The sequence below is a fragment of the Peromyscus maniculatus genome, chromosome 15 (assembly GCF_049852395.1).
Source record: "Peromyscus maniculatus bairdii isolate BWxNUB_F1_BW_parent chromosome 15, HU_Pman_BW_mat_3.1, whole genome shotgun sequence".
Taxonomy (NCBI): Eukaryota; Metazoa; Chordata; class Mammalia; order Rodentia; family Cricetidae; genus Peromyscus; species Peromyscus maniculatus.
The window spans coordinates 75,455,257-75,481,054 of NC_134866.1; the positions used below are offsets into that span (position 1 = coordinate 75,455,257).

The 25,798-nt window shown below is 44.1% G+C and overlaps 1 protein-coding gene across 4 annotated transcripts; it reads right to left on the minus strand.

Moving 5' to 3' along the window:
• Positions 1 to 997: 997 nt before the first annotated feature.
• Hmgcr (3-hydroxy-3-methylglutaryl-CoA reductase) lies at positions 998 to 25,396 on the minus strand. 4 transcript variants are annotated; one of them, XM_076552094.1, is made up of 21 exons: positions 23,929 to 24,231; positions 21,597 to 21,725; positions 19,191 to 19,378; positions 18,665 to 18,776; positions 18,325 to 18,412; positions 17,405 to 17,489; positions 16,017 to 16,122; positions 12,888 to 12,994; positions 12,664 to 12,780; positions 11,955 to 12,115; positions 11,607 to 11,854; positions 11,319 to 11,494; positions 9,109 to 9,303; positions 8,448 to 8,606; positions 8,126 to 8,283; positions 7,225 to 7,330; positions 4,992 to 5,162; positions 4,428 to 4,568; positions 4,186 to 4,344; positions 3,306 to 3,460; positions 998 to 2,742 (listed from the first exon to the last, which is right to left on the minus strand). In XM_076552094.1, the coding sequence occupies exons 3-21, from the start codon at positions 19,353 to 19,355 to the stop codon at positions 2,688 to 2,690; spliced, it is 2,664 nt and encodes an 887-aa protein (XP_076408209.1). In that variant the 5' UTR covers positions 19,356 to 19,378; positions 21,597 to 21,725; positions 23,929 to 24,231; the 3' UTR covers positions 998 to 2,687. The 4 variants fall into 4 exon arrangements, with proteins under 4 accessions (XP_076408209.1, XP_076408208.1, XP_006985816.1 ...); XM_076552093.1 differs by lacking the exons at positions 21,597 to 21,725; positions 23,929 to 24,231 and adding an exon at positions 25,306 to 25,396; XM_006985754.4 differs by lacking the exons at positions 21,597 to 21,725; positions 23,929 to 24,231 and adding an exon at positions 24,336 to 24,710.
• Between the last annotated feature and the right edge of the window lie 402 nt (positions 25,397 to 25,798).

The following is a 25,798-nucleotide window of genomic DNA, read 5'->3' on the forward strand; positions in this document are numbered from 1 at the left end:
GAAACCATAACTTAGACATGTGAATACAGACATTGTCAGTGTTGTTCAGAAGCCTGAGGGGTGTCATACTAAATCCAGATGTTTGCTGGACAGCTAGCTGTTGATCACTCCAGGGTTAATTCTATCTTTGTTTGCCAGCATTTAGTCTTTCCATAAGTAGTTCCTAACTTGGTGCTTCAAAGTGAACACAACACTCTAATTTTATTGATTCTCCAAGATACCAAGAACTTCGCACTGAACACAGCTGCTGCTGCAAGGCTGTCGGAGCTGACAAGGTCTTACCCCCACCCCAAACCAAGGGGGTCAAAAACCCCATGGCAGGGCAGGGCAGTCTCAACATCGTGTCCTCCAGCTACAGTTAACACCCTGTGAGGACTGTGGTATGGCATTTCTTGCATTCAGCCTCCTAATACCATGGTGGAACATGTCAGTCTTAAAACATTTAATTAAAAGCTAAATTATTTACCATCTTCTCATAGCTTCCAGGACAACTGTTAGTCAATCTCTTGGAGATCACTGACCATTTCGGGGGGAGGGGGAGGATATAGGCAAGTCTCTAGAATCTGGGCTGTCTTAATGGCTCATGTATGCCTTTTCATCTCTAACAGTGAAGTGCAGTCAGTGATTGCAGATAAATGGAAGTCAGTTCTGAAGAAGCCAACCCCCCTCCCCCATTTAGTTGAAGCATACACTTGAAAGGGCCACTGTGTTTTGGCTATCTGATCTTTATTCTCCCTTCCTCGTAACTCTCCCCAACTGATACCAAAGCCAATCTGGCTGAGATTACGGATCTGAATCAATCAAACCCTCTAAGTGTAAGGAAGATCAATGAGGCACATACACTGGCCAGCATTAATGCCGCCAAATTACAGTGTCATGGAGAGAGATGATCGGATGGTCCCAGCAGAGGACAGGCTACCATTCTGCCAGAATTTGCTAACTTCTGTGCCTTGGCTTTAGGGTTAATCCTCAATTTTAAAAAAGCCACTGTTTACACTTGTCAATGTTAACTTCCTTTCATAATTTACTCAACTGGAAAAAGTATTCTATAACAAAATGTATACAATTTAGTAATTGTACAAAACAGGAATTTAGCAAGATGACATTGGTTACAGTCACCAGCATGAACACTCAATACTTTTCACTGCCATTTCCATGAAAAGCTCAGGTAAATAAAATGTTACTGGCTAAAAAGTCACAAGAGGAGCAATTTGAAACTTCACATACAACAGCAAAGTTAATCTTCTACAATAATACTGACACACGATCACTAAGAGGCTCCCATGATGCCGCTGTACTCTTGGAATGTCTGGTTTCAGAGTCCATCTTCTACACAAGATGTCAGCTTCCCAAGACCGAACTTGAAGCATTAGATAGAATACAAAATAAGGAGCTCTTTATTATTATTTATACAAAACCGGTACATTAAAAAAAAATTTAAGATTCAACAACTCTGCTGACCCCCTGAGGAAGCTAAGAGCTTTTATGGGTCCATCAAAGGAGCCCGTAAATGATTCAGTCACCAAGCTCCTGGCCACAGGAACAAGGCACACAGCTCCAGGGCCATTCGTGTGGCTCCGTCATTGGCTCTGCAAGCTGATTTTCCCTTCATTAGGCTTGGCAAAGCAAGCCAGGGTTTCCTGGACAACACTAAAGAGCACTGTCTTCTCTGGCCCAAGGTAGAGTATTTTATCAGTGTAACGTTGAGTTTTTATTTCTTAAAACACTTTCAATAAACTCCTAGCATAAGACACTTTATTACAACATATACAGATTTGATAGTTTACCCCAAAAATCTAGAATTCAGCTAAATAAGTTAAAATGTCTCTAAGGAAAGTTGGTTTAGAGAAATGGTCGTTTTCTTTAAAACTGTGTTCCCACACTCTAGAGTTCTGACTTGTCTGTGCCCTTGTCTAAGTAACACCAAGAGCTCTGCTATCTTGAGTGCAAAGCGTGGCACTTTCCTAAAGCCTGATGCTAAGACATGCAGTAGCCCAGCTGGCAACAATCTAGACAAGGCCTCTCTGAACCAAGACCTGCAGAGATAAATGCAGCGACTGTTTTCTTCATTGAGAACCATCTCGCACTGCTTAGCACATTGTTCTGTAGTTTGAGAATAAAAGTTAACTCTTCCTATGAAGAAGTAGGTCCCCTTCTGAAGAATAATGTTGTTTACCCCCAAAAATCAATAGACCAGCACCAAATGAATTATTAGTTTACAAAAAATAAACTTAGATTGCAAAGTTCTACAACTCAGGCTAAATAAATATAAAATCAGAAGTTCTATCAGCTACAGTATAATTTAAAACTCCATTTTTAACCCACTGGGAGAAAGAAGGCCAGTCTCACACTCATCACCATGAACTCCATCATTTCATCAAACACCGTTTCCAGCTTGTGGCGGCTTTCAGAAACGAGCTGCAGATCACATCCGTGGTGCTCAGAGCATAAATCCACGTGAGATCTTTCCAGAACACAGCATGGAAAGGACCACACTGTTTCCAGATCTGAGGAGTCTCTGTAAAGGACCTCAGATGTCTCTGAAAGAGCCAGAAACCAGGCAGGCACCTCATTGATCACATCCATTCATCTTCCACAAGACACTGCATTGAGATTTTTAATTCACAGATTTCATGTTAGTCCTTGAGAACCCAATGCCCGGGTTTAGTTCGGTCCTGTCAGGCTGCTCAGGCTGCCTTCTTGGTGCACGTTCCTTGCAGATCTTGCAAATTTATCTTCGATCTGTGTCAGAGAGAGAGAGGAAGTAGTAATACTGAAAACATCAGCAATGAAAAATTGGGGTGTGTGTGTGTACGCACGCTCACTCAAGTGTGTAGACCAGAAGACAACACTGGATGTTATCCCTTAGGCGACACTCACCCTTTATTTTGAGACAAGGCTTGGAACTTGCCACGCAGGCTGGGCTCACTGCTCAGTGAGCCCACAGGATCTGCCTCTCTACCTGCCCAGGGGTTGCATTTTAAGCTCATGCCACTACACCTGGTCTGTTTTGTTTTTGTTTTTTTTTTTTTTTTTGGTTTTTCGAGACAGGGTTTCTCTGTGTAGCTTTGCGCCTTTCCTGGAACTCACTTTGGAGAACAGGCTGGCCTCGAACTCACAGAGATCCGCCTGGCTCTGCCTCCTGAGTGCTGGGATTAAAGGCGTGCGCCACCACCGCCCGGCTTTTGTTTTTGTTTTTTTTTTAAATCTGGATTCTAGGGCTTGGACTCAAACATTTCAGTGGTGTTTCCCAGACCAGGACAGTAAAACTTGAATTTGGGAAAATTTCATATTCGAAGTCTTACCTGTTGTGAACCATGTGACTTCTGACAAGATGTCCTGCTGCCAATGCTGCCATCAAGGACAACTCCCCAGCCATCACAGTACCACACACAATTCGGGCAAGCTGCCGTGCATGTTCTCCAGGATTGTCTTTGCACGCTCCTTGAACACCGAGCATCTGTGATCAGACCAACACAGAAGATTACCACAAGGCATCAGAGGAGAACTGGATTCCACTACAAATGGTAGGGAGATGTCAGGTCAGACAGATAGGATTGACATAGCATGTAACTAACGCCCACAAAGCTAACTGGCATCATGCACTTACCTGCTTAATTAATCTCATGATTTATTAGACACATGCACCTAAACCATATATATGTATATATGCATGCGTGCATGTGTATGTGTGTGTGTGTGTGTGTGTGTGTGTGTACTTAGAATCCCTATACGTATCTGGACACACTAGGTTAGAATGGGAGAAAGCAAGGACAAAAAAGATCAGCGAAAATAGAGTCAAGTGATGTGGTGTCAGGTAGACACATGTATCCCTGGTGTGATGGTTAAACTTGGTCATCAACTTGACACATCTAGGAAGAGGGAACCTCAAGGGATAAACTGCCTCCAGAAGTCTGGCCTGTGGGCATGCTTGTAGGGTATTTTCTTGATTGCTATTTGATGAAGGACCCAGCCCACATAAAAGTACAATAGCTGAATGAGAGTCTAGGAACAAGCCAATGAGCAGGGTTCCTCCATGGTCTCTACTGCCTCTAAGGTTCCTGCCCTAACCCCTTAGTAAGAAAGTTCTACCTAGATGTCTAAGCTGAAATAAACCCTGTCTTTCCCAGAAAAGAAAGCAGAACAACGGGGAGTCCGAGCTAGCCTGAGAGCACTGCTGTGTACCTGCAGACAAGCTTGCTGAGGTAGGAGGTTGGTCCCACCACCCACGGTTCCGATCTCTATAGACGGCATGGTGCAGCTGATATACAAGTCTTCATTGGTGGGACCGCTTGCTTCCATTAAAGTGATACAGTTTGAACTACCCACATTCTGGGCTGCGTCCTGGAGGGGACAAGGAAAATACAGTACAGTTCCTTCCCTTACAACAACAGAGCAGAAAGCAAAGTGGGGACCGGCAGGCTTACCTGGCCGCATGCAATGTAGATAGCAGTGACGATGTTCGCTGCGTGGGCGTTATAGCCTCCTATGCTCCCGGCCATGGCAGAACCCACCAGGTTCTTGTTAATGTTTACGTCAATCATCGCTTCCGTTGTTGTCTTTAATACCTAGACCACAGAGGGCAGATTTACATACTCCCCCAGGAGAACCAAGCAAGACACACTCATATCTACCTCTCTGTACCTCTAGGAAGCAAGGGTGTAGATGTGGCCCCATTTAACTGTCCCAAGAATGCTACATGCAGATAGGTATGAAAAATAAAACCATTTTAATGGAAAGCACAACCCTACAAATGTAATCGTATTAAAGATGTTAGTATTCTCTTAATTTTTTATTATTTTAAAATTTTTCTTTCAGCCATAGCTAGCTCAGACCTCACTATGTAGCCCACACTGGCCTCATATTCGCAGAGATCCCCCTGCCTCTGACTCCCTAGAGCTGGTTTTATAGTTGTGGGCCACCACACCTGGCTCCAAGCCAACTAAAGACACTAAGACTTTCAAGTGGGCTAACTTCTCATCATCGCGTACCTCCCTCACCACCTTGGCTGGAATGACAGCTTCACACACAACTGTCTTCCCTCTCCCTTCGATCCAGTTGATGGCGGCAGGTTTCTTGTCGGTGCAGTAGTTACCACTGACTGCCAGAATCTGCATTTCAGGGAAGAACTCTTGAAGCTTCAGAAGTGCCTTCTCTGTGCCCTAGGAAGAAGCGAAACAAAATGTAGACGGATTCCCCATTCTGACCACCTTAACTAATAATTCTAAATGCAGTCGTTCAGCACATCCAAGTTATCATGTAGCTCATGTCCAGAACTCTCTTTATCTGATGAAGCTAATGCTCCACAGCCTGTTGAAACAATGACCCAGTTCCTGCCCCTGCTAGCCCAACACCATTCTACTGGTGTCCACAAACTTAATGACTCTGGCTAGCTCGGGTAAGTGGGACCATTATAGCACCGTTTTTGTAACAGGTGATTGATTCCACTTTGAACCATGTTCTATTACCATGTCTCTTACTCATCCATGCATTACCCAGTCAACACTTAGGCTGCTTCTGCCTAGTGGCTAGTGTGAATAACGCTCCTATGAACACAAGTGTACAAACATCTCTGGAGACTGTGCTTTCAACTCCAAAAGGAGAACTGGGAGATGACACAGCAATTCTATTTTTAAGCCGTTGAGTATTTAAAACCTCATTGAGAATTTAAAAAGCTTATGATTTTCCTCTTTCTGAATAATCTTTATAAACAAATCTGTAACCTGACTAGATGATTTAGTATTTTCTCTTTGTCATTAGTAAAGAATTATCAGCCAAATAAAATGTACACCATACAAAAACCTCTCAGGAAACAGAATGAACAGATTATACAAGCAAACCGGATATATTCAGTATCTTCAAGTGTTTCTAAGCAGGCTGATACACGCCTGTAATCCCAGCAATTAAAGTCAGAGACAGGAAAACTGACCACGAGTTGCAGGTCAGCCTGGCCATATAAGCGCTCCAAGTCATCCAGAGCTACAGTGAGTCAGTCTCTCTCTCTCTCAGTCTCTCTCAATCTCTCAGTCTCTCTCTCTCTCTCTCTCTCTCTCTCTCTCTCTCACACACACACACACACACACACACACACACAATAAAGAAAGGGGAGGGGGAGTATCTAGAAGAGGTCAGTTGCAAGATTTGGGGATGAAGCTATTTTGGGGTGGCTGGGGAAGGCTCAGAACTGATCTGGGGCTCCACACACCGACCTGCACTCTTGCTCAGCACTGAGCTAAACACCCTTGGTGCTATTCCTTACTGGGGAGGGAAATTATTGAAAAAGGCTCTGAAGTGTTAACCCCAGATCCTTCCCACCCTTGTGAGTACATTTACAACACAGACAGTATCGCTCTAAACCAGGGCAGCTAGGCAGACAGCTGGCAGTTGCTCTTCCTGTGGACCTAAGTCCAATTCCCAACACCCTCTGGGGGCTCCCAACTGTATGAAACTCCAGTTCCAGAGGAATCAGATGGCCTCTGTGGACACCAGGCACACATGTGGTGTACAGACATACATGCAGGCAAAACATCCATACACATTTTTAAAAAACCTAATTAAAAAAAAAAATATGACCTTCAAGTGTGGCCTTACTCCTTTCCTAGATATTTTCTTGGAGTCTCAAAAACAAGACTCAACCCTTTTTTACAGTAAAAATGTCTTATTTCCCCGGCAATCCTGTGATCTAGGGCTTTACCTTAGCTGTGCCCTTTCCAATGCATAGGAACTAACCATGATCACACTGGGCTCAAGTCCAAAGCCACCAGAAATAATATGGATAGCTGCTATAAAGAAACTTGACTGTGACTGAGGCACCCAGACATGGGGATGTTAACTTTCTTCCTTGCTCCTCTTTTTCTAAATTCTTGTGCTTAAAGTGTTTGTGTTTTTTAAATAAACTCTAACTTTGCTTCAAAAAAATAAAATAAAAATAAAAATAATTAATTAATTAAAAAAAGGCAAATAGAAACACCACTAAACCAAGCTATATCAAACAATATTAAGCTTTTAATAAACGTGAAATAAATGAACTCTTTAAGTATGTAACATATGGACATGATGTATCAATAAAGAACATGGCTGTGTGTGGCAGGACACAATTATAATCCCAGCACTCAAGAAAGCAGAGGCCCAAGAGTCACCATGAGTTCAAGGACAACCCGGGCCACACGATGAGTTCCCATGTGCCCATCTGAACCCTTTCATCCACAGTGGATCTCTGCTTACCTTTGAAATCATATTCATCCCCATGGCGTCCCCCGTCCTGGACTGGAAACGGATGTATAGGTTGCGTCCTGCCATAGTCACATGAAGTTTCTGTAGACGTGCAAATCTGTAAACACAAGGTTTGCATTTTAATCCAAGATGAGGAATTTCATTTTTTATTTATTTTTAACTTTTTTTAAATGTTTTGGTTTTTCAAGACAGGGTTTCTCTGTGTAGTCCTGACTGTCCTGGAATTTGCTCTGTAGACCAGGCTGGCCTCAAACTCAGAGATCTGCCTGTCTCTGTCTCCTGAGTGCTGGGATTAAAGGCGTGTGTCACCATCGCCTGGCAGGAAATTTTATTTTAAATCTACTTCAGTGTGGAGTATTTTTTCTTTAACAAATGAAGGATAATCAGCTGAGTCTCATTCTCAGACACTGACTAAAGGTGGACTAATGTCTAAAAACACTTAAGTCCAAGTAAGATAAACACATTAGCTTGACCTGCCCAGCAGCTGACATCTACTGATTATGCTTCTGTGTTATTTTAATGGTCTTCACTCAAAGTAAACCTATAACTATACTAACACTCCCATTATGCCTAGAAAATCCTTCTCTAGGGCAAAATAACAATCTAATCGGATGTATTAGCCCAACTTCCATCTTTCCATTTACTATTGCTGCCTGTGAGTGGGACTAAGGAACTGGACTCGGGCCATCAGGCACGTACGGTAAGTGCGTTTTCCTGCTGAGCCATCTCATCAAGCTTTAAAAAAACCAAGGTTCCCCTTAACCAAGAATAGTTATTCCTGAATGAATGGATCCAGGGCAGTGCTACGTCACTGGAAGCAGGCAATAGATCAATGACTAGCTTTAGCTATCACAGAAAACAAGTACAGTCTCCACGCATGCCCAGCACACACCTGCTGGTGCTATCGAAGGCCTCCTTTATCACTTCGAAGCCTTCTGGGGTTTCAAGCCAGGCCTTCACTTCTGCCGAGTCACAAGCACGAGGAAGTCGCACCACTGGGCCTCGGGTCATCCCATCTGCAAGGACCCGGCTGCTGGCACCGCCACCAAGCTAAACCGAGGATTATGGGAACATTAATCCAGAAAACACTTCAACCTCTTCCAAAGCTCGTGACTATCCCCCAAATCTGTCTTGGTCTCCTTACCCTGCCCGCCTGCCTGCCTGCCTGCCCGCCCGCCCGCCTTATTCTTTAAAGCAAACAAATCCCCACTTACACCTATCGCTCTGCAGCCTCTGTTGGTACTGGCCACAAGACAGCCTTCCGTTGTTGCCATTGGAACCTGGTACTCTTTCCCATCCAGGCACAGGGGCCCTGCCACTCCAACAGGGATGGGCATATATCCAATCACATTCTCACAGCAAGCTCCCATCACCTAAGAAACACAGGTGTGCAGCACATGAAAACCCCTGTTGTAATGGACAACAGCTCATCTCGTCCCTATCACTAACAATTCTTCACTTAATCTAATAAAATATTCCAGCAATATTTTTAATGTATTCTTTAGGTTGTTATGGTGCTGGGGATTAAACCCAGGGCCTCACCAACGTTAGGCAAACATTCTATCACTAAGCTGAACCCACCCCAAATTTCCTCTTTAAAAATACTTAAACTGGTTGGGTGTGGTAGTGCACGCCTTTAATCCCAACACTCAGGAGGCAGAGGCAGGCAGATTTGAGTTCAAGGCCAAGCTGGTCTATACAGTGTTCCAAAACAGCCAGGGCTACACAGAGAAACCCTGTCTCGAAAAACAAACAAACAAAAACTTTAAACTGTTGGACTCTTCCAGCCACGACTATAAAAACATGAAAAACACTTAAGTAGCAGTGGCGGGTCAAGTACAAAGCAAGCCCTCCTTAATCAATCGACTAACATACCAGAGAGTAATTATAATCTCTGTAAGGCAGGTACTGCAGAGAAGAAGGCTCTGGAAGCTTTGTGGAGAGGAGCTGCCGGCGAATAGATACCCCACGTTCATGAGTCTCCATTAGAGTTTCCAACTTGTAGGCTGGGATGTGCTTGGCATTGACCAACTGGATGATCTCTGCATCACTGAGGAACTTTGCACCTTTCTGAAGAAATGGGAAAGTGGGAGGGAGATGGCAGGAGAGTCAAGAACTGCAATTCACAAGCCAAAGACAAAAAAGCTGAAAGCCCACAGTGCAGAGCTGCTTAGATGACAACAATGTATGCATAAACCCCGAGGACATAAATATTCGGCCAGACTCTTCCATTCTCTCGGAAAAGAACCGCACCCAGAACAAAACCAGCTCCCCTATCTGCTGTGGGCCTGGCCACACTGTAAACTTACATGCTCATGGACTGATCAATAAAAGCCAATCAATACAGATTTGCTACAATATCATAGGCAATGTGTACATTACACAGTAGTATTTTTGTGTACAAGCTGTGGCCCTTAAACAGCTGAGGACCCCTCTCAAGAGCACTAAAGAGTACAAGAACAGTAAAAGGGAAACTCGGAAGGCTTTGGGTTTGTAAAGAGGGAGACAGTTTGAACAGAAACTGTCAAGGAGAGCCGGGGGAACGGCTCGGTGGGTACAGTGCTTGCTATGCAGGCCTGAGGACCCGAGTTCAGATCCCGGCACCCACAGAAAAGCCAGGCACAGTGGTTACATCTGCAACCCAGCACTGGGCAGGAAGAAGACGGGCAAAAGCTGGCGGCTTGCTGTGCCCAGTTTAGCCAAAATGGCAAGCTCCATGCTGAGTGAGAGACCCTGTCTCACAAATTCAGATGAAGCCAGAAGGTATGGTACCACACGCCTTTAATCCCAGCACCCAGGAAGCAGAGGCAGGTGGATTTCTCTGAGTCCAGGCCAGACAGGAATACAGAGTAAAACTTTTTGTCTCAGAAACAAAAACAAACAAACAATGGTGGAAAGAGACTGAGGAAGACATTCAGTGTGAGTCAACCTTCACTCTGCCCACCCACATAAGAAAATAACATCCAAAGTTTACGTTTTTATAAAAACTGAATAACAACAAAACCCATGTTCATAAATACATAAGTGAAAATAAAACAAATGAAAATGAAATACACCCCACATGTACACACAACGATCCTGTTAACAGCACCGCAATGAGGTCTGGCTACGGGCACACATTTTTGGTTTTGTTCTCAGGTGCTGGCAGGCTCACACACAAGCCAGGCTACATTCCCAGCCTAGGCACTGTGACACAGGTACAACAATCACACCCACAGCCTAATACTCTGCAAGAGAAATGTCCATGCTATCTCCAGTGGGACATACAACAGACTTATAAAAGTACACAGACATGATGGCTGCCAACTGCCAGAAGAAAAGAGCGGGATGCTTATCCCAACACTGGTGTTAGATCAGTTACACAGGATGAGTAAGTCCTCAAGGCCTAATGGACGGCCGATGATGAATGTTAGCTCCAGTATGTTAATCATACAGAAAGAAGCTATGCATCTGAAATACAACCAATTTCCTCTGTCAATTATATCTTAACAAAGTGAGGGTCAATGGAACTGTATCTTACCAAACATGAAAAAGAGTTTTGAGACAAGGTCTTACTATGTAGCACTAGCAGACAGGGAAAACATTCTTTATACAAAGTTAGACGAAGCAGATATGGCTGGAAGTATGAATGGACATATATAAACATGGAGGCAGAACACGGTGCTCAAAGCTCCAGGAGGAAAAGCTAGCTCCCTAGGGAGATTAAAAAGCACAAAACAAAGCTTATGTCTGGGAAGCACAGCCCATGTTCCTACACAGACACATCTCTGTAAGAAACAGTAACACACTACACAGTTGTGATTCTGGAAACAGAAAATCTCAGCCCCTGCTTCTAACTTTACAGTTTCCTCAAAGGCAAATATCTTGGGGCTCTCTTACTAAAGCCTCTTGGGCCTGGGCTGCTCATCTCACAGACGGAGGAAATGCCTCCAAAGGCTGTAGGAGAGAAATCCAGTTGTTGATAAGCCACGTAACACAGTGTCTACAAGCCACTGGGCCCCAGTAGTACGAGTTTTTACTTCCTTTGGTTAAAAACAAATAAAACCAAAAACAACCCCAAGTGGGAGTGCACACCCCATCCTCACCTCAGCACTCTCCAGGATCTGCAGACATTCTTCAGTAGGCCGAGGCTCGCTGGGGAGTTCAATTTCAGGCTCCTGTGTCTCCAGTGCCACGGGAGGGCTGGCTCCAGAGGCTCCAAGCACAAACGTAGCTCTGCTTGCAGTCTCTGCTTCCGCCACTAAGGGTTTTATAACCTCAACTGGGAGAGAGGCAAAAGGACATCTCAAAACCCTGTAAGCACTTCCAAATGAACTCAGCTTCAGGGTCCATCCTTGGACAGAGGAACCAAAATGAAGAGAACAGGAAAGTACCTTTTCTATCCTGGTTCGTTCCCAGCTCCTCCTCCACTGACGAAAGCTTCTGGTTCCTTCTCACAAGCAGAGGCTCACGTCTGCAACAGTTGTCTTGGGCTTTCTTTGGGGTCACGACAGGAGATGTAATAGGATTTTTTAATGAGAGTGTTGACTCTGTCTCTGCTTGTTCAAAGAAAATGTATTTGACGGCCAACAGGAAAGCTAAACTCAGGGTAATCACTTGTTCGATGTCCATGCTGATCATCCTGAATGAAAGCAGATAAGCATGTCAGTTCAGAAATATAAACATCGCGGCACAACCTTTTAAGAGTGCAGAGTACTGTGGCTTTCACTCAGTCAACTTACTTGGAGAGATAAAACTGCCAGAGAGAAACACTTGGTTCAATTCTCTTGGACACATCTTCATCCAGTCCCAAGGAGACCTTAGAATGTTCTGTTGTGCTATTCTGAGGGGAGGGATCAGCTATCCAGCGACTGTGAGCATGAACGAGAACCAAGCCTAAAGACTGAAGGAACATATTTTCAGTTGTGCATCCTCTGCTTTCTCATCCCTCCCAAGTCCACAACCAGACACTACCTTCCTACCTTCCTTGGCCCCACCTCATTATGACAAGAAAGCCCCCAGTTTGTTAGGTGACTAATAAAAGCAGTGTTCCTATCTCGCTTCAAACATTCCAAAGAATAGGCTTTCAAAGACAGAGGAACTTGCAAAATCTATGTAGGGGAGCGAGAATAACAAAGACCAGAAGGCCCGAGGGGCACAGGCAAACACCTGGAATCGCCACACTCAGGAGGCTGAGGCGTGATGGTTTCAAGTCTAAAGCCAGCCTTGGCTATCTAGTGTGATCCCGTCTCAATACAACACACTAAAGTCCCAGAACTTCAAAGAACCAAAGAACAAATTCTGAGAGAAGACAGGACACCGGAATGTCACTGAAAGGACCGAATGCTATATACACAAGACAGGAACTAAAAACACAAACAAGAGTCCCCAAGAACCCAAAGCATAACAAACACTGAAACCACAGATCCTGGTAGAGAAAAACGCCATTACCATAATCATCTTGACCCTTTGGGTTACAGGGTTTGGCTTATTCTCCTCTTCTTCCAAAACTCGGGCAAAATGGCTGAGCTGCCAAATTGGACGACCCTCTCGGCTCTCCCGAGAAAGCTACAAAGTAAGTTAGCACTGCGTTAGAGGTGTGCAGCTGATTCAGGGGAGGGACAGAATGGGAAGAACATGCTTCTAAACCAGTGAGCCAGGAAAATCATTCTCACCTCTAGGACCAGGGACACACAAGCTGGGAAAAAGGTCATGAACACGAAGTAGTTGGCAAGAACAGACATGCAGCCAAAGCAGCACATGATTTCCAGCTGCCGCACCCCTGGTTGGAGAAAAGGAAACACAGAGCTGGTAAAGGGTGGGTTTCTAACACGCCATCTCTCTCAAAGACTCTTCCTACAGGTAGACAAACCCGGGCAAGTTTTACCACATTAGGTCCTTTGCCACCTACTAGAAATTAGCAACTCGATGATGCTAAGACTTTAAGAACAGCAATTACAAAACTCTTAGTCCCTCAAGGACATGGACCTTGACTTCTCCCATGTCCCCAACATTACATGATGCTAGTGCCTGACACATCTGGATACAAATGTGCTTCCAATTCCTGTATAAAACGCTAGACTGGCTGAGACAAGCAGCTAGAGGCCTGGTTACTCTCCACCTACCCTCCAATATACTACTCACCTAGACTCACTTATTGTCACAAAAGCTATTCACCTCTGTATCCAGGGCAATTTGTCAAAGAATATATCAATAAGCAGTTAGGCCTTTCTGACACAGTATCTAAGTAAATAGTCCTTGCATACCACTAAGTTTGACTTTCATAGAACCTTTATAGTGCCTACTGATGTTCTTAGTTTTGTTTCACTGACCTGCCTGAAAATGATACAATCAATGCAAAAATGTAAAAAAAAAAAAAGAAACAAAAAACCAAGATTAAAAATAACAAACATTTCACCAAAAAATGTTTCAGAGGTGATCTGGTAATGTCAAAGAGAAGGTACCAGAACTGTAGAGGCCAGAAGAGAAATTAAGATCACCAACTCCTACTCTTTAACTCAAAATAAAAAAATTGCACTGAATATAAATTAAGAAACAGCCGGGCGGTGGTGGCACACGCCTTTAATCCCAACACTCGGGAGGCCGAGCCAGGCGGATCTCTGTGAGTTCCAGGAAAAGGCGCAAAACTACACAGAGAAACCCTATCTTAAAAAAAAAAAAGAAAAAAGAGAAAAGAAAAAGAAATTAAGAAACAATTCCCCTTTCTAATAAAAAAAAAAGTTAGAAAAGGCAATATAAAAACTCAAAGTATATTTTATTTCTTAAATATGAGATCATCTGAGCAAAAGCATACATTGTACGTTTTTAATTTTACGTTATTTACTCTCATAACCATGGGCATTTGAGAAACCGCAAATTATAATAATAAAACCAATCTATACTTTAAACAGTAGGTGAATGGAATATTTTCACACTCAAACCATACTTAATCAATGATTAACAAATTCATCATCAGCTTTTTTCCCTAAACTCATGATGTCATCATTCTTCCTTACTGTCCCAAGAGGTCTTTCTGCCACTTTGGTACTACACAAGGAGACAGCACCAGTCCCAAGACTTCTAAAAGCTGTGGCCTGTGTGTGCACTAGGAATTAGATCTTCCCATGTGCAAAGTACACACTACCACTGAGCTACACCCAGCCCAACCTTTTTTTTGAACTGACTTTTTCAGAGTAACTTCCAGGACAGGGCTATGGCCCAGTGGCAGACTGTGTCCAGAGTTTGTCCAAGCTCCTGGTTAAGCCCCAACACTGTAAAGGGTGGTGGCAGTGGAGCGGCTTCCTGATCTGAAGCCGCATCCCTAGTTCTGCACAGACGTAAATGTCCTCAGTGGTCTGTGCAGCCACACATCCAATGCTTTCTTCATTTCTCTAACCACTTCAAGACAAGGCATCAACCCCCTGCTTTCCACGTCCGATTCCGATAACCGGCTGCCTTTGTTTCAAGGCCTGTCATTTCCTGCTGCATCTTCAACATCTCCCATACTCTTCTGCTTGAAGAAAATCAGGTGACTGTTTTCACCTGATCAACACTTTATTTGATTTTAGTAGTGGTGACATGATAGTATCTTCATTAAAACTCAAAACTGAACCTTTCAGAAGGTAATTTTTTAAAGTGTGTGTGATTATGGGAGCACATGTGTCACAGGGCATGCTCCAAGGTCAGGGGACAATATCCGCTGTCTGTCCTTGTGTCTGTGTCCTAAGTGACAGTCTCTTTGAGGTCCACAGGCTAGCTGGACCTTGAACTGGAAATTCCCCCCCCCCCCCAGGAGGCCCGGGATGGCAGCTGTATGCTGTCATGTTTCCAGAGACCCCAACTTGGGATCTCATTCTTGCACAGTAGATGCTTCACCCCAAGTCACCTCCCTAGCTTCCAAAACGTGAATTTAAAGCATACATTATACATACATACACACACACACACACACACACACACACACATATATATATGCTTTTGAGTGAACCACTGAGCTCTATCCCCAGCAGCAGGCATGTAAATTTTAAAACGATTTAAAAGGTACATGGTTTTTCTTTCTTGAATAAAAACCTTTGTTGAACAGCAGAATATCTCTTATTACTATTAGAAATGTAAAGAAATATATTTAATAAAATAATGACTACAAGACAACCAAATATGACCCAAATGCTAGCTACGTAGGGGCTGGAGTGGTAGATTGCCCAACAGCTAAGGGTGACTCCTGCTCTTGCAGAGGACCTGAGCTTGGTTCCCAGCACCCATGTCAGATAGCTCACAGTGACCTGTAACTCCAGCTCCAGGGGACACGGATGGGGACATGGACACACACACACACACACACACACACACTCGTTATGATTTTCATGAGAAAGCCATAAAATCTAGTCTAATGACTAGGAAACTTCATAATAGCAAAAGATAGATGACCCTAATTCAGATCTAGACTCTTGCAACCTCCAACGTGACAATTAAAATAAAGGAACCAAGTTATTAAGTTAGTCTAGGCAACAGAAAGGGATTTCCAGACCAGCCTTGGATGCCGCTGTAGTTATAAACCAATAGCAGAACCCAAACAGCACAAAGTGGAACACAGAGAGAAGACAGTGAAAGCAGATAACATCAGTAACCTGCTACTACACTTTTACCACACACATAGGTCCATATACCCTGATACTAATAATAGTTACAGTTCAAGGCCTTTAAAAGTCGGAATTTAAGAACAAACAACGGAAATCCAAGACCTTCTATTTTTCCCTTTAGTGACCTACTTAATTGTAAGTTTACAATTGAAATTGTTTACAAACCTGACATGGTGCCAACTCCAATGACGAGACATTCCACAAGAGCATCAAGGGTGAATGTGGGACCCAGAACTGCCATTCCACGAGCTATATTTTCCCTTACTTCATCCTAAAGTACAGACCAAACACATTGATGGTTGTAAAGTACAAGTTAACCCTTTAAAATGCTAGAGAGCAAGCATCTTATGTCCTACATTAAATTATTTTACTTATTTTACTACTTAAAGAACAATGTGATAAGATAGGATGCGTTCAAGGTGCAAAATGGAGCAGTGATACAATTCAACAACAAAAAGACCTAGTAGGACCCTGCTTTCTTTCCCATGGGTGACAGACTTCTAAGGAATGGTCCTTTGAGGTGGTAGGTTAATCCCACCATTTAAATTGTATCTAATTAAACCCTTCAACGTTTTATACTCTGGCTCCCACTGACAGAAGCTTAGTTGAGATTTCTTTGAGGTCACATTAGTACAATAAAACCTAGATAATTTTCTTATCAAAATGTTCAAATGATTAAAAACATAATCAAGGTAGAATTATGAGCTCCTTCACAGCCTGGGGGAAGGGGTAGCTCAGGACTGAGCACTTGCCAAGCCTGTACAAGGTCCTAGGTTCAAAGACTGTCTCTGGAGGAAACGTACAGAAAGCTCTAATCTAAGTAGGACACAGTGGTGCATGTCTGCAGTCCCAGCACTCAGCTGACCAAGGCAGGAGATTACTATAATTCAGGAGAAACTGAGATACACAGAGTCTGTCTCAAAATAAAAAGTATTGATACAAGGTTGTTAAAACATGATAAAAGTTAAGATGGGAAATGTTAATTTGAGGGGCTTAGAAACATGTGATCTGAGACTCTAGCCCACCTGATGTTATAATTTGGCCACTTGGTCCCCAGGAGGCGGAGCTCCTTGGGGAGGCTGAGGGTAGAGGCTCATGGGAGGAAGTGGATCACAGAGTGTGGGCCTTGTGCTTCCCCAGCCCGACCCAACTTCCTGTGCACTCTCCTCCTGGACTGCACTCGGCCTCCAGTCCCTGCTGACATACCTTCCCCATTAAGATGAATTACACCCCTGGGGCCATAAATCAAAAGAAACCCTTCCTTCTTCCTAACCTGCTCCATGACAGCGATTTGGTCAGAGCAATGAGGAAAGCACTGGAAACACTTCCTCTATTCCTTAAGTGGGTTGACAAGTAGTGTCTACATCCAAGTCACTGCACTGTAATTTCAGAAGACTTTCAAAGGGAAAATGGGAAAGTGAGGCCTAGAACTCAAGTCTGAAAGCTTGAGAGAACTGTGACGTTTGACAGTGAAGAAATCTCATGAACCTGTTGTAAGAATAAACACAAGCAGAGGATCACTATCACACTGCAGGCTTCTGACTCACACTCACCTGTGAGTTGGAACTTAGGGCAAACTTGGCTAGTGCGCTCGCTCTAGAAAGGTCGATCAAAAGCAGGAAGAAGGGCAAAGCTTCACTGGGGAAACAATCAGGACAAGTTCCAGTTAAAACGGGGAAAATACAGTTTTACAAAGTTCTTTACAATAACCCTTCCCATACCACATTTTGCACGGCTATGTAGTGCCATACTTTTCTGCTAGGATTCTTTGCAAGCCTCAAAGCTAAGAGATGTGCAAAATGCTTGAAGTTTATTCTGTTTCACTTTTTGAGACAAAGGCTCATGAAGCCCAGGCTGACATCTAACTTCTTATGTAGCTGAAACTGGCCTTGAACCCCTGATCCTCTCCATTCGTTCCCCAAATGCTAGAATTATAGGCATTGCCATTATGCCCAGCTTAACTAAAAAAACTTCACAACGTTAAAATGTACATGAACATCGAGACACCTTTCAATGTTATTCTAGGTTTATTAAAAAATACTTGAATTAACATTGAGAAAAATGTATAAAAATAATAGTACTAAAAAAGCTATACCACCTCTCCCAAAGAGGTTAAAAAAACAAAACAAAAAAAAAGCTTTCACATAAGCAAACCCACAGCCACCACAATACTCCTGAAATGTACCCCTAGAAGATAATGGTGAACATGAACAAAAAATTGTCTATAAAGATATTAACCACAGTGATATTTATGAAGAAAATCAACTTAATCCAATGTTAGATTAACAAACTAAAATAATGGGAAAGACTACATAGCAAATGTTAACAGTTAACACTGGCTAACAGCAAGAGCACAAGAGAAATTCCCCATATTTTCTAAACTTTTAAACTTACACCTCGTCTTCATAACACAGGGCATGAAGGTCCTTAACCTGTATTTTGGAGAATGCCCACTTGAGCCTTAAATACTTACTTCAAGCCTGTCAGCTCTTTGTCTAGGAAGTGAATGACGACTGTACTGAAGACAAAACTCGAGAAGATTGTGAACAGGCCAGCGATACCTAAAACGGAAAATTCAACACTCAGAACTCCTTACTACACAAATGCTAACTAACACTCAGTCTCATACAACACTCGGATAGGAACAATACCACTTTCCTTTATATTACTGAGACCTCACACTTGAGAATATTTACTAAGAAGAATCTGGAAACTACTAAATGTACCCAACACTCTTATCAGCATCATGCACTTAGAAATTTCCACAGCAAATCAAAAGTCTGATAGCATGCAAAGAAGAAAACTAGTATTACCCAAAATGTATTTCGACCCAAGCTGACGTAAGTTCTGGAACTGGAAGTAAATGTACAGGATGGCGATGCACCGTGTGATGGTGAGGATGATGATGTCACTGCTCAGTACATCCTATTGGCAGAGAGAGGGGTTTCAATAAGTACTCGAAAGCAAGAACTTTGACTCTATGTCACTGGTTTACATATTATCACAAATATAAATGCCAGCATATTACAACCAAATCAAAATAGCCAACACAGAAATCGAAAATTGAATACAATTTTTAAGCAATCTGTAATTCTTCACAATCATTTTTCCCTCATAGTCCTTACAAAGGGTATATTTCTCAGAGTCAAATACACTCACTAGTATTCAAAAAGCATTTTAAGTGCAATCCATACCATGTGATCAGCTGAGACTCTGAGGTAAACCCACTAGAGAACACTACTCAGAACTCTTTTTGCTTATACGTTCTCTAAAAAGGAGACATTCTTTAGAAATTGTAATGTAATTTACTCTAGTCAAAATCAAATGAATCTCACTAACCTCTTCAAATTTGGGGCACTCATAATTCCAACCACAGATCTTGTTGTTGCCAGTAAACATGTTCATGGACATCATACAGATGGTGAGTGTCACTGTCCCCACAATAACTTCCCAGGGATGGGAGGCCACCAACAGGCCATGCATACGGAAAAGTCTTGACAACATCGTAGCTACACAGTCCTTGGACCCTGGAGAGAACACCACGCATGAACAGTTAGCACACAACTCACTTTCAGGAAAACAAAAGGATGCCGTAAGCCCTGTGTGCAGCATCTTACACATAGGACTATTTCAGTGTTCCGAATAATTCCGGGAAGTAATTGTAATATTCTATTTAAACGACTCCTGCTACTTCTTCAAACACTTAAATCTTTTATTACCCACTGGCAACCAACTTAGATGCAATTGTTTCTTTAAAAGTAAGTTTCAAACATAACCCCTTGTAATTATGTGAGCCAAGGGAAATAAAGCAAAAAGCAAATGAGAGAAACAACCATTCACACTTTCTAGTTACTCAAATAGAAAACCCATAAACACCCTCTTCACCATCCACATGCTTAAACAAAGGTAGCATCAAAGAAACTGCTTGTTGATTTCTTCCCAGAAATCATGGTGATTTATAAGTAAGACCCCTACCACCATTTCATTCTATAAAACATAAGGCAGGCAGAACGTTACTGGCACAACGTCTAACCAACTTCCCTGAGGTGGCTGTCCCTAGAAGTCTTTTCTGACAGAGGCTTCTGTTAGTAAAAAGGGGTCTGCATTTTGCTAGGATGGCTGCTTTTCTCCCAGCAAACTAGAGGGCTAGAAGACCAATTTAAATGTGTTAGAGGTGGAAGGCTCCTAAACTTTGGCTAGAGTCAGGAGGAGTAAATGGCTGGCTAAAATGTGTGTCCCTATCATGCAGAAAGACCCACAAGGGGGAAGACACAGCTCAGGGAAAGGCCCTCTGTCGGACAAAACAAAACAAAAAAACTAACAACTCCTTCTCTGACAAGAGGATTCTCAACAAACTAATAGCAAGACGATCCGAGCTAATGACTACCACTCTTCCCATGTTTGCTGGCCAATTATTAATTTTGACATTCCTATTAGAAGAGTAACCTTACAAGGCCACTAACGCCAGAGATACTTGTAAGCTTCATTTCTTACAGAAAAACTAATGAGCACAATGAAGACTATTACCCATAAAAATCAATCACACTTAAGATTTAAAAACTAGGGCCTGTGAGATGATTTGGTGGGCAAATGTACTTGCACCTAAGCCTCACTATTCCTCACACCCGCAGGTTGTACTCTGACCTCCACACTCATACCACGGCGCACACAAGTGCACACAAACACACACAATTTAATGCAAAAGATGAAAAGAAAACCAATAACTGAGTCCACTGATTGTCAGAAAGAATTCAAACATATTCATTAAGAAAGCGACTTATTGCCGGGCGGTGGTGGTGCACGCCTTTAATCCCAGCACTCGGGGAGGCAGAGCCAGGTGGATCTCTGTGAGTTCGAAGCCAGCCTGGACTACCAAGTGAGCTCCAGGAAAGGTGTAAAGCTACACAGAAAAACCCTGTCTTGAAAAACCAAAAAAAAAAAGAAAGAAAGAAAGAAAAAAAAAAGAAAAAAGAAAAAAAAGAAGAAGAAAGCGACGTATCTACTGATGAGAGAAAACAACAACAAATTTGGTAAAAGAAGGCAATAATGTACGGGGTAGGGGTGGGGGTGGGGGTGGGTAAGAAAGAGGGGGGCTTGGCTTTTAAGAATGAAGCCAACTAGGAAATATTATCTCTAACTAAAACACTCCCTTTTCCCCTCTACATTTCAATCATACAAGACATGCCAGTATAACTGATTTCCAAGGTGGTCACAACACATTAATTCAATCATGAAATCAATTTTGTCAATAAGAACAGTTTTAATTAATTAAAAATAGAAAATAACATCAAAGCAGTTTCTGGATAAGACAGGAAGCCTGGATGAGTACTACACAAATTCCTGTATCATGAGATTATTGATGACAGTCCCAGTGGAATGTATGTTTCTTACTATGGGTCTCAATTTTGAAAAGGCAGCAATTATTAGTAAGACACAAAGATGTAGCAGGCATTTGTCTGATTTGTTCGTGTTTTCAGTCTTGCATAACGAACTTTTATCATTTGCCTTTCTAGCATCTTGCACTGATCAATAAATACCTGAAAACCAACAACTACCAAATGTAGCTAGAGTTTTCCTGCCTTGCCCACAGTCAGGACAAATCTCTGTCTCCCACCAGTCCCACAGCCGCTCAGACCCAGCCAAGTAAACACAGAGACTTATATTGCTTACAAACCGTATGGCTGTGGCAGGCTTCTTGCTAACAGTTCTTATAGCTTAAATTAATCCATTTCCATAAACCTATACCTTGCCATGTGGCTCGTGGTTTACCGGCATCTTCACATGCTGCCTGTCCCGGCGGTGGCTGGCAGTGACTCCTTCTGCCTTCCTGTTCTCTCTTTTCTCCTCTCTGTTAGTCCCGCCTATACTTCCTGCCTAGCCAAGGGCCAATCAGTGTTTTATTTATTGACCAATCAGAGCAACACATTTGCCATACAGAACATCGCACAGCAACCAAATAATGTTATTCAGGGCCTGGATTTAAAGGAGGAAAACTTTAAACATGTCCACTGGCTTTTCTCATATGGTCTCTCTTTTAAATCAGAAACTAAAACACTGCAAAATAGTCGGAAGAATTGGCTTCAAGGTCTGAGAAGGTAAATTAGTTTCAAATTTGAGTCAAAATCACTTCCAGTTCTCCATCTCTCACAACCAAAAGCTTGAATATTCTTCCCTATTATTATTCATCACCATTAAAGTTGATTTTGCTAAATTAAAATCTGAGTTGCTATCAGGAAGGCCCCAAATTGATTACAAATTAGTAACCCCAAACCTCCAACCGTATTCCATTAGGCAAATCAGATTCTTCATCCAGCTGATTTCCTGGAGCACTGTCAATCCTACTTTTCCCTGCTAGGTGTAAATTCCTATTTTTGATATTGGGGTAGGGGAGAGGTTACACAAAATCCTGTGCACCAATCCAAACACAGAGAACCGCACCCACCTGGAAATACAAACTGAGCGTGTTACCAAGGTGTGTCAGCAGTAACCACAATTATAAACTACCTCCTCTCAGGAGCATCCACCCATTTATGTGACTATGCAAAGTATTTGCAGGACAGAGAATCTAATTACAAGTGACAGCAGAGGGGCTGTGTGGCAATTCATAAAAGCTCAGAAAATAGCTTTTGTGCTGTACTGCAACAATGCAATAACTTATCTAAACAAGCTACATAAGAGACATAGGCCTACTAAGCCAAATAAAGTATACAGCAAACATTTCACAGACTCTTCAAAGGTTTGGAATTTTAAAGTTACTGGAATTCTTTTTTTCTTTTCTTTTTTTGAGACAGGGTTTCTCTGTGTAACAGCTCTGGCTGTCCTGGAACTCACTCTGTAGACCAGGCTGGTATGGAATGTGTGAAACACTATAACCTGGCTAAATTTACTGGAATTCTTAAATTCTAATCCTATCCAGGACTAGATCCATTCAGCACTGCCAATTACAGAAACGATTCTCTGATTCTTCCAGTCCATCCAGCACTCTGCCTTTCTCACACATTCCAATCTTTGATTGCATAGTATCTACACTGACCTCAAATGAATTAATATATTCATGTTGTCCCTTTGAGGGTAAAACCCCTAACCTATACCACAGTTACTTTGAATCCCAGTCGAATGTAACATTCTGCTTTCTTAACCTACCAACCACCACACAAGATCACCACCACCATCTTGCACTAGAAAACAGGTTCTACACCCAACCTCATTATACATCACCCTTCTGTAAGTCCATCTCCTCCTCATTTTGAAGTTCTCCGACCAAAGCATTAAGTGGAACTGTTGAGAACTACTATTTTGTGAGTTAAAAATAGTCCAATTTCAGATACTAGCAGTTTCATATGTGTTTAACGGCACAAATACCAATTCCAGAATATAGCTCATAGTCTACAAATGAGACAAAAATATGTGCCACATTCCCCCACAGACTCACACTTGTCCTTGAAATAGCTGTGACATCCACACAAGTTTCCATGCTAATCTGATAGTTTATGCACGACTTCTCCCTACTATTCACGTACTAATTTCCATGTCTGCTTTCTGACAAATTTATCGAATTCTAGAAAGGCACTACAACAAAGCAAGCCCACAAAATGAAGTCCAACCTCACAGTATATCCAAGTCTTTGCCCTAAATCCAAAGTAAGCAAACAAACATATCCCCTACTTTGTGAGATGCTCTAATTGTACATAAAGACTTAGTGGTAAAGCCCAGACACAAGCGTTTCCTATGGCTTTACAGGACCTAGCCCGAAAAGGCACATCCTCAAGCAAGGGAAATATCCCATACGATTACTCCAGATGGAATACATTAACCTCCTCCTATCTCAGAAGTCTATTGTTTAACTTGAGAACCTCGAAGGTCCCGTTTTCCTCATTCAAACCAAAAAATTCCAAAAAGGGGTCCAAGTTAAGGACATCAGCATCCACGAGCCTACGCCCCTTAGGAGAAAGACAAGACCGACAGGCAGACCGACAGACTTTGGAGGGCTAGCTTTGCCTGCACTGACCTCGCATCCCCCTGGCCCAGTAAGAGGGGCATAACCTGGATCCCGGCTTTGGGTCAGTCTGCAGCCTACCTCGGGCCTATCTCCATCACTTTAAAGAAAGGTCCTGCTGCCGCAAGGCAACGCCTGCCTGGGCGTGAACACTTGTCTCCTAGGGCTCCATGAGCATCCGCTCCCGCTGTCTGCCCCGCCTGCCTGACACTCGTTCTACCCGGATGACCGTGGCCGCCCGGTCCGCAGCACATCGCCCTCGGGACTGGACCCACGGCCGCCGGGCGGCTGCAGTGGCCCTCGGGCCTAGCTGGCCCCCACGGGTCGCCCAGGCCACCGCCCGGCCTCCGGGACGTCTCCTCGCGGCCCGTCCGGCCCGTCCACGGCCGCCTCGCGGGCCCTGGCCGGGGCGCGAGACCCGCCGCCCGCCAGCCATCCCCGCGGCCACTGCCGGCGCCCGGTCCCCAGAGCCAGCCCCGCTCGCTCACCTCCGGATCTCAATGGAGGACACCAAGCCGGCCCAGCCCGCCGTCTCCAGCCAACGGAGCCTCGGGCGGAAGGAACCGCGCTGACGCACGCTCCGGGGCCGCCGGGGCGGCCGCCAATAAGGAAGGATCGTCCGATCGCCCAGCCAATCGGCGGGCGGCTGCCCAGCCTGACGGCCTACGTCACGAACGGTCGCCTTAACAACCGCCCACGGCTCGCACCCGGGCGGAGAACGGGCACCGCACCATCTCTCACCACGGCCGAGCCAACCAATAGCCGGCCGAGTACCAGCATCACCGCCTTCCGATTGGCTCCTGAGCCGTGGGGGGGGTGGGGAGAGGGGGGCGCCCGCCAGGACGCTGCCCACCCGCCCGCGCGGCGGGGCGGCAGGGGATCCCGCGGGTGGAGCTCCCGCGGCCTCGGAATCCGACCCGGCGGGCGCGACCTTCCCGTGGGAGGCCACGGTGTCCGAGCTGGAGCGTGGGGATGAACGCGGGGCCGGGTGGAGAAGGAAAAGCCCAGTTGTTCGTACAGAGATCTGGAAGAAGTCACAGAACCCTAGGGCGGGTAGCGGGGGAAGAGGATTTAAAAAATGAAACGTGAGGGGCGGTGGGATGATGGCTCCGGGGGTGAAAGCGCTTCTCTCACAAACCTATCGATCCAAGTTCAGTCCCCCCAAAACCCACGTTAAGAGTGGAAGGGGAGAGAAAAAAAATAATCATGACGAAAGTTATCCTCGTGGATATGGGTGGATCTGCATCCCTGTGGCATGTATGGTCCCTCATTTAAAAAAAAAAGTGATTCGAGGCCAGCCTGGGCTACCAAGTGAGCTCCAGGAAAGGCGCAAAGCTACACAGAGAAACCCTGTCTCGGAAAACCAAAATAATAATAATAATAATAATAATAATAATAATAAAAAGTGAAACGTGGCATCCAGGTACCACCCCCCTCCCCCACCCCCCTGTGACTTACCCATCATCTCCAGTGGCTCCGGCTCTCTAGGCCTCCTGTCGCACACTCTCTGGATTCTTGCTGAAGCGTCCCTCTCCTGGGTCCTCTCTGAATTCCCTCTGCCCTCCTGGCTGCAGGCCCTTTATCATCTCTTACCGAAAACTGCAATAACCTATCCGAACTGGTCTTCCCACTCTTCGGCGCTTACATCTTGCAGTGCTTCTGGCGTTTCTGCTGCAGCAATCCTCCGCTTAGGCCATAGACCTGCTCCTAAGTCACCAGCCTTTTGCCTACGAAGAACCTGGCACTGCCAGGATGACCCCACCCCACATTTCCTCCCTTCAGAGCCCCAGCCCGCCCTGTGTCTCAGCCTAAAGTCACTTGGTCCCGTCGATTGTACTGAATCTTCTGACACCCCCTGTTTATGGTCTTAGTTTAACCCGGATATACCTACCCACTTTAAATTTTGAAATCCTAATTATACCCCAAGGATCACTCATACGCCACCTCCTTT